The sequence below is a fragment of the Papaver somniferum genome, chromosome 6, assembly GCF_003573695.1.
Source record: "Papaver somniferum cultivar HN1 chromosome 6, ASM357369v1, whole genome shotgun sequence".
Taxonomy (NCBI): domain Eukaryota; kingdom Viridiplantae; phylum Streptophyta; class Magnoliopsida; order Ranunculales; family Papaveraceae; genus Papaver; species Papaver somniferum.
In genome coordinates this window covers 175,032,468-175,041,617 of record NC_039363.1, presented here as the reverse complement: position 1 = coordinate 175,041,617, position 9,150 = coordinate 175,032,468, and the positions used below count along the sequence as shown (strand labels likewise).

At 36.6% G+C, this 9,150-nt stretch overlaps 1 protein-coding gene across 2 annotated transcripts; it reads left to right on the top strand.

The window, feature by feature from the left end:
- The first annotated feature begins 2,317 nt into the window (after positions 1-2,317).
- On the top strand, positions 2,318-8,901 carry LOC113290188 (probable ADP-ribosylation factor GTPase-activating protein AGD13). 2 transcript variants are annotated; one of them, XM_026539743.1, is made up of 9 exons: positions 2,318-2,475; positions 2,806-2,895; positions 3,285-3,369; positions 4,220-4,295; positions 4,836-4,999; positions 6,734-6,875; positions 7,594-7,710; positions 8,163-8,258; positions 8,424-8,901. In XM_026539743.1, the coding sequence occupies exons 2-9, from the start codon at positions 2,856-2,858 to the stop codon at positions 8,703-8,705; spliced, it is 1,002 nt and encodes a 333-aa protein (XP_026395528.1). In that variant the 5' UTR covers positions 2,318-2,475; positions 2,806-2,855; the 3' UTR covers positions 8,706-8,901. The 2 variants fall into 2 exon arrangements, with proteins under 2 accessions (XP_026395528.1, XP_026395527.1); XM_026539742.1 differs by having other exon boundaries at positions 7,591-7,710.
- The last annotated feature ends 249 nt before the right edge of the window (positions 8,902-9,150 follow it).

Below are 9,150 nucleotides of genomic sequence, written 5' to 3'. Positions count from 1 at the left end.
CCCAAAACTCCTTTTACCACAGATACGAAAGTTCTCCGATATCAGATTTTATCCAACCGAACCACCAAGTATTAGCTCACCCAAGGTGTAACCCAATCGAACGCTTTAGGCTTTGTGAATTAGGTTGATCACAGTAGTTAAACTCATAGCTCAGGGTTCACTTGTTGATGTTATCTCAACTCGCAATTGCTCCACAGAATCCCTCTGCAAGGTCTCGCGAATTCTACTTGTATCGAGAGTTACAAGAATATTATACTTATCCCACCACTTCTACTAGCATTAGAACAATCACTAGATCAATCTATCATGCATTCCAAATCAATCCAAGAACCATTCATAAATCCTAGATAAACCAATAGATCAATCTATTATGCACCCCAAATCAATCCGAGAATCATTCATAAAAGCGTTAATGCTAGTAGAAGTTGTGGGACAAGTGTAATAATCTTGTAACTCTCTATATAAGTAGAAATCGCGAGACCCTGCAGATGGATTCTTTGGAGCAATTGCGAGTGGAGACAACATCAACACGTGAATCTTGAGCTAAGAGTTTAACTACCGGGATCAACCTAATTCACAAAGCCTAAAATGTTTGATTGGATTACACCTTGAGTGAGCTGCTAAGGTGATTCGGTTGGATAGAATATGATTTTGGAGAGCTTCCGTATCCGCGATTCTCGCGACGAGTCATGGCCTATATAGACATGACCAGTTGTATCCCGCGGAGATGTACTCGGAATCAATCTCTGATCGCGGATATGGAATGTCGTACATTAAGTCTCTGCTCATTTTCAAGAGTCAGCCGTGAACGTTTGATGAGTATTTAGAGCCTACACAACCAGTGTCTCTCGCGGGGGCGTATGCTAGGAATCATGGCATCATGATCAGCGCGTCTCGCTGGAATGTATGCTAGAAATCATGGCTATGAGTGCCTTGTAGGACAAGGGATGTGTCTCTTGTAAGATTTGATTTTGATCAATGAGGACTAAATTGCGTCTTTCCAAAACGAGGGCTGAAGCTAAGCCTGAGCTTGTCTTTTGGCCATCAGGACCGAGGTTAGGGCCGAACTCGTGTTTTAGCGATCAGGGATGAAATCATGGTTGGACTTCGTCTTTTCGTAGCGAGGGATGAAGTCAGGGATAAGCTTGTCTTTTAACAGGAGGGTTGTAATCAAGGCTGAACTTGACTTTCGACGACGAGGGATGTAGTTGGGGCTGGACTTGTCCTTTGAGAAAGAGGACTATTGTCAGGGCTTTACTTGGTCTTTTACAGCAAGGGCTGAGGATGCTGCACTTCGTCTTTTGGCGACAAGGGTTAAGGTCAAGGCCGAACTCGTCTTCTAGCGATGTGAGTCGTATCAGATGTTCAAAACGTTTCTTATGTGCTGAGCCTCATCTTTTGAACTTCATTTCTGTCGTGGATACTTAGGAGCTTCAGAATAATCGTATCTCCCCTTCTTGCTCGACTTTTGATAAAAAACCATTTTGCCCCTGCTCCGTAACTTGATGAAAACGACATTCGCCTCTAGTTATAAATCGACCGTTTTGCCTCTGGTGTGTATAATTACCATTTTACCCTTGGTCTCAAAATTACCTAGAATGCCTATTTTACTCTTTTGCTCAAACTTCACCATCTACATGAGTATATCCCTCCACTTAAATTCATGACTTTTTTTTTTTTTTTGTTAATTTCTCCACCATTAGATGTAAATGGATGGAGTTAAGATCAAGATGAAATTTTTAAAAAACGAAACAAATATTATCGTTCATTCATCCATCCATTTACATCTGATGATGAAGAAGTTAACTTGGGAAATCTCTATGATCGTAATCTCATTACGCGCAAAGATGACAATTAACGGTGAATGCCACATCACTCGGTTTTTGATACGCTAATTGGCTGGTTAAAGTGAAGTGCTCTCAGAAATCTCTGTCACTATCCTACAATATTAAAGTTATTGGATGATGATAACAGTGATATGATAGTCCACGTCAGTTTTTTACCGATAAAAAATCGAAAAAGTAATAGCCAACAAACTTTACGAGACACTTGGATAAGATTATATGAAGGAAAGAAAAAAACATTAATGGCTAACAAACTTTAGGACACACAAAGAGAAGATCGTTAAAGAGTCGTTACAACATACGACCTTTATGCATTGACATTTCCGGCATCCCGGTTTTTCCCTAAAAGATAGTCAGATAAACAAAACTGGGGACAACATTCCATTTTGTGAGGCAGTGGGACCCCGTAACCTTTTTCCCCTCTTGAAGATAATGCGACAGCGAAATTGAACGTGTAACGTGTTATAGAAAAATGAAGAAAAGTATTACTCCTTCCTAGATGATGATTTCAACAAGGGGTATATCCCTTTTCCTCTTCCTCATCATCTTCTTCTTCTTCAAACAAAAACAAAACAATCAGACTCTGTCCCTCTCAAAGTCTCAACATTTTCCATCTGAACCGATTTTATTGGTAATCACAGATCTTTCCAGATAATCTCATCCTATTTTGATTTTTACCACAAACATTTGACCCATTTTCTCATTCTTATCTAAATTCTATCAATTCTGATTAGTCAAAAATTGATAACAACAATTATTACCATGATAATGTTAGGTTTTGATTGAATTTTGACAACATCTTATGATTGAATTTTGGAATCTATATGTTTTTGCTTTATTTGATTTGACTCAGGATTTTTTTTTTTTTTTGCTTTTTTAGGGGAAACATTTTCTGCTCTTCATATTTTTTGTGTGCAAATTATGTGTCGTAGCTTCCTGACTGGATTTGGTATGAGTGTAGGTGATTAAGGATTTTTGAATGATTGGTGGCTTATAACACATATTTACAGTATGAGTAACCGAGTACCTGGCTCCGGGAGGCCTTCTGGAGGTATGTTTTATGGTTCTATTCAAATTCTTATCATTAACGATGATGAGGGTGATTTAGAGAACTTTGTTTGGAGTGTAGAATAGTAGTGATTCAGACTCTAATATGGAAATATGCAAAGTGAGGAAAAGAGAGCCTAGGTCTGAGTAATTTGTTATGGTTTAGAAAGCCATTTAGGTCAGGCGAGTCAGGCATTAAATGAGGGCTCTGTGTCCTTGGTGAAAATTGGAGCTTTACGATTAAACATTGATTGCATTGATGTTGTGTGAAGTGGTTTTCTATTAGCAACACAGTTTATAATTTCTAGACATGCTGTCTTGTGAGTGCACGTTTGAATTTTTCTTTTTCTTTTTTGTTGTTTTTTTAGTAATATACATACTTTCTTCCTACAGGTAATATGAGGAAATTGAAAGAACTAATGCATCAAAGTGATAACCGCACTTGTGCAGACTGTGGTGCTCCAGATCCTAAGTGGGCGTAAGTTCTTGTATTCAACACTCCATGATATATACATCTATTGAATTTTACTCGTACCTTCAGTTTTGTGGATTAATATCACTGAATCGACTGTATGCTGCCCAAAGCTTAGTGGTTTTTCTTTCACAATCTTGTTTTCTAGAACTTGCATAATATGATGCTCTTGATCAATACTGGTCAACCACCTCATTACCGGGATCCGTAGACTTTTATAAATGCACAATAACACTGTTTCTTTAACTTGAAGATTTTCTTGTTTAGTTATTTTGATATCAGTGCACACATTGTAGGGGTCTAAGGTTGTAAGTTGGGTGGAAGATCATTGAAAAATTGAAAACCATTGCTATTTGGGCTTTGAAAAAGTTGGAACCGTTACTAGTTAATTTATTGAGAAGATGCTATTAATTAGAAAGCCTCGGAAGATCACATATTCAGAAGGGAAGGATTTAACAGGGCTTGCTCTTGAAGGAAATCAGTTATAACACTCATGGGGATAGAAAAGTCATTAATGACAATGATCTAATATTTCGGACTTGTTAGTGCCTGGGGATTTAGGATGCTGCGACTCTGGAAATAAAAGCATGTATATTTTCTTCGACACTACCTTATCTCCTTGTAAAAAAAAATATTCAGATGGATCTATGAACCTTTGTTGATAAATTCTGACAAATAATGCATACCCTCTCAATAAATGTGCCAAAATTATACTTTACTCATTCCCTTTCGTAGTTCTTATGACCGTGTCTTCTATATATTGATGATACGATGTGCCATTGTGCATTACACCATTTTAATCTTTTTATTTTTTCTTTCTTTATTATATGTGACATTTATATTTCGCTTTCTTCAGGTCAGCAAATATTGGAGTATTTCTATGCTTGAAATGCTGTGGTGTACACCGAAGTCTTGGTACTCATATTTCAAAGGTAGCTTTGATGGAATTGTAATTTTGTAGTTCACGTACACTAGGCTTAGCTGTACTTTATCTTGTCATTCTGTTCTCCAAAAACTAGTTTAAAAATATAAAAATACTTGGAGGTCTGGACCCAAAGACCTTAAGTAGCAGCATGATTATCACATGCATATCACCCACATATTTGCACGGGCAGCACAGGCTAATTGATAGAACCTCAGTAGGGCTTCCTCGTGGAAAAGACTCTCAGCTAATTCAGCAATAGAATTATGCTTCACTTCCATTTGGATCATAGAAATTGAGTATGTAGAACTGTCTTAATGATAGCCTAGATATGCTGTCCAGTTTTTGTGGTAAATACCTAGATCTGACTGTTTAAATATGTACTTCATGAGCTTCCTTAACAAGACTGAATCCTTTAGCAAAAATGTGAGACATGAGCTACACTGTTCTTTTTTATTGTACAAGAGTTGTTTTGTTATCTTAAAGTTTTGGGTCTCTTTTAAACTATTCTTCTTCTAAAAGATGCTTTTGCTTTACTTGTACAATTCAGGTCTTATCAGTCACCTTAGATGATTGGTCTGATGAAGAAATTGAGTCCATGATTGAGGTTGGTGGAAATTCTTCTGCCAATTCAATCTACGAGGCTTTTATACCTGATGGAATCACAAAGCCTGGAGCAGATTCAAGTCATGAACAACGTTCCAAGTTCATCAGGTGTGTCAATTTTCCTTGTGAAACAGCATGTTGATACTTGCATATAAACGAGTGTGTTTGTGCATGTGTTTGCATTAAGGAAGCCTGGATACATCCAAATAGGTCACTGTGCACATCTCACCACATGTTCAACATTTCTTGCACCTGTACTATGGACAGCACGTTTGTCTCTGGACGATGATTAGACATGGTTTCTTATAAATAACATAAAAGCTTGGCATACCCTCAATCAACTTCACTCGTCTCGGTACCACTTGTAAAAGTTAAAGTTAGTAAAAAACCTGTCCCCAAATTACATGTTCCCTCCCTCTGCTAAAAGCAAGCAATGTAATTCGGTGAGATGTTGGAATTTTGTGCGATATCTACAATAAATTTACCTAATTAGGTGAGACATGACACTGTAAATGCTCGAAATAGAAATTCACTTGTTATAACAGCAAAGTAGTTAAATTATAAAGTGTGGTGTTAGATATCTCAATGATATCTTTATCATGTAATTGAGTTCTACATTTAAAATCTAATTTACTTCTATACTCTATCATGCCCTACTTTCTTGAGGTCTGGTATGTCACCATGTCTGTGTTCTGTCTCGTCGTAATCATGTTCGGTTGATTTTGCGGATGCCAGCTCATGCAAGTGCATGCATCTTGTCTTTGATGCCCCTCTTGCTATTATCATCTCTTTCTTTATCAGTTGAATTTATTTTAGGAATTAGTGAAGCCTTTTAAGTTTATGTTCTTCAACATTGTTGAACTGAAGTATAGGTGAAGAAAGTACAGCTTCTGATTCTTAACTGGGGGGTTTATAGGCTCACCAAACAATTAGCTTGTAATCATGGTGGCTATATTTCCTTGTGACAGCATGATTCGGGGGTTGTCACCTGTATTATACAAAAGAAGGGCTCTGACTCTACCTGCCAGATTGTTGAAATAAGAACCAAAGGTGGTTTTATACAAAAGAAGAACTCCCTATGAAGTTCCCAAGTTAGTTTTATACCCCGTCGACTTGTAAATCAAACAAGCTATAATCTTGCATGTTTTCCATGCTGGAATTCTTATAAATTTGTTCAATTAACTTCGGATAGGCAAACAAGAGGTTGAGTTTGTGTCAGCCTTTGGGCACTGAATAACTCTACTTACATAATAGATAATCATGAGCCAATGTTTGTCTGGTATCTGGATATTTTGGCAAATGCTCTCCCAGATTACTTTACCACCCTAGGAATCATGAGCATATGTTTGTCTCCTTGGTGCAATTCCCAATAGATAGTTAATTTTTTTCATCCCTTTAATTCCCATCGTGTTTGTATGGTGTATCTATGATGTAAGGTGTTGGTGAGCTAGTGACTCATGGAACAATTCTGCTTTTTGCTGGTATCTGGATGTGGACTGATTTTTAAAAATTAAAGTAAAGGTCTAATGAAATGCGAACTTTGTTCTGATAAAGTAGTATCTTCTCATTTGTTGGAATCTTTGGGAAAAAAAAGTATGATAGTTATCTATGTTGATGACTTAAAATTATTGGTTATGGAGTCGCATGGAGTTGAACCAGGGATATATTGCAGTATATGTTAACCATTGCTCCGCAAGTTTGCTGTTTTCAAAGTGCTAAAATTGGTTCCTTCTTTTTCTTTCTTTATAATATTACCGTACTGTACTTGTACCACTTTTTAAGTGACTGAATCAGGGATGCAAAGATATAAAGTTAGTGTAACTGGTTTCATTTGAAATGTAGGTCAAAGTATGAGCTTCAGGAATTTCTGAAACCTAGCTTGCGGATCGTTTCATTGAATACTGGAAGGAGCTCTCTTCAAACAAGTATCTCCAGAAAGATTATGGATACCTTCCGAAGTACATCGGATACATCAAGGAATCACGTAATTATTTTCTTCTTTGACCATTTTTTTTATTAATCAATCCAAACTTAATAGGTGTCTGAAACATATACTTGATTACACATATAAAATAAATGTATAGATTTGTGTCAGACCAAATGGAGTCTATTGATCTTCTTCTTCATTTTTTTTCTTTCTAATTTTACACGATACATACTACATTTAGGTAAACAAATCAAACTACATTCTTCTCTACCTGGTATTGAATGCATAGGTTTGAAAAACACTACTGAGGCATCTTTATCTATCCAAATTCCTGAATAATTCACTTGGTATACCGTATATGCAAAGTAATAAAGGTACTTTTTTTTACAATCAAATACTTCTGTATTTTATTATCGTCATATAGATGGTATCCCATACTTGCTCAGGGAGGTCACCACATTTAGGGTTTCATAGGCATAAACAGTTGTGTTTCAACCATAATTTTTGTTTAACAAGCTGTATCAACTAATGGTGAAATGAGTCTCATAGTTGTAGACTTCCAAATATTCTTAAAGCAGGTGATCATGCTGAATAAAATGCTTATTATATTCTGTGATCACATTCTCGTAGATGTTTTCACATCTAATCTGCATTATATGACCATGAAGTAGAAGTAGAGAGATCTACCAAGAACGATATTCGGTTTACAATGCCCAGTTGCAGCTATCTACTGAAAATTAGTGCAATAATTCTTTGACTTTGTAACTTGCAGCAGGAAGGCATGGTTGAATTTATTGGATTACTAAAAATCAAAGTGCTAAAAGGCACAAACTTAGCGATTAGAGATATGTTATCAAGTGATCCGTACGTAGTTCTGCAGCTTGGACAGCAGGTTAGTCACTGTTGCTTATAGTTTTATTTTTTTTCTTCCATTAGATTATTTATTCTTGTTAAAATCATGGGATGGTTTTGGGGTTGGATTTTCTTCAGTCTCTCCACAATTAGATTATTCTCGCTGAAATTAGCCCTTGTAATTTGGTAAATCCGGGCATCTTTGTCGCTGTTTATGTCCTATAAACTCGTTAGTGGTTTAAATATTTAAGTATGGGCTCTGCGTGAGGATGAGCTGCATAGGTGAAGAGAGCAAGCTCGGTGAGAGTCAGCTTTAAATCATCTTCGTGTGGCCCCCAGAGATGAGGGTTTTGTAACACTGTTTAATTGATTTCCCAGACCGTTTAAAAATAGTCACATGCTAATGTATGTTTTTGTTGCATGCACAATGTTTATGTTTCTTGTTGACCTTCATTTTCAATAGTAACATTATTCTTTCCTTTTCTTGTGTAGAAGGTACAGACGAAAGTAGTAACGAGCAACTTGAATCCTGTTTGGGATGAGGAGCTTATGCTTTCAGTTCCGCAGCAATTTGGAGCCATAAAATTGGTGAGCAATGATGATTTTTTTTTTGTGTTAACACCTGTAGCTTCTTTCCCTTGGTCACTGTACAATCAATTTGTTTTTCGTGGGAACATATAGGTTAGGTTGCTCACATAGATTTGCTAAAAGTCCATAATATTTCAAACTAATTCCTCAATTCATGACACACAGCAAGTGTTTGATTATGATACATTCTCGGCTGATGACATCATGGGGGAAGCCGAAATTGACCTCCAGCCATTGATCACCTCTGCAACAGCATTTGGAGACGCAGGAATGTTTGCAAATATGCAAATTGGAAAATGGTTGAAGTCGCATGATAATGCCCTCATTGATGACAGCATCATCAATATCATTGATGGAAAGGTAAAACAAGAAATGTCCCTCAAACTTCAGAATGTGGAATCTGGTGAAGTTGATCTAGAGGTAGAGTGGTTGCCTTTAGATCAGTAAAAACCTTACACCTCCTTATCGGTTTTTTGTAATATAGCTGCTCTGAGTGATATTTAGAACGATTTATGCAAGTACTTGTATTTTACGAGCCTTGTTGTGTTGTATCTCATTGTTGTAATTGTTTTCCAGTTCTTGTATCTCATTGATATCCGATTTGTGAGAAAATCGTCTCTTATTTAATTTGTCCATTTAGTAACCCGTAGGCACAAATACATCTTTTAAAGGCTAAAAATCATTTTACATACATTGCTCTTGTTTCAGCTGATCTAAATAAGATTTTCTGTAATAGCTTGGGATAACAAAATTTTGAGTCTTCCGGAAAGAAAGAGAACACCAATTAATGAAAGTCGATTCCACTACAAAATTATAGTTTTAGTACATAATAGCTCGAATCACCATGTGGTATTACATTTCCTCGGCGATTTTTTTTGTTTGTTTTTTTCCT

Excerpts from the sequence above, each read along its gene's own strand:
- LOC113290188 (XM_026539742.1), top strand. The coding sequence starts at position 2,856 with ATGAGTAACCGAGTACCTGGCTCCGGGAGGCCTTCTGGAG. Across the intron at positions 2,896-3,284 it reads CTCCGGGAGGCCTTCTGGAG|GTAATATGAGGAAATTGAAA; the intron begins GTATGTTTTATG and ends TTCTTCCTACAG. Across the intron at positions 8,259-8,423 it reads AATTTGGAGCCATAAAATTG|CAAGTGTTTGATTATGATAC; the intron begins GTGAGCAATGAT and ends CATGACACACAG.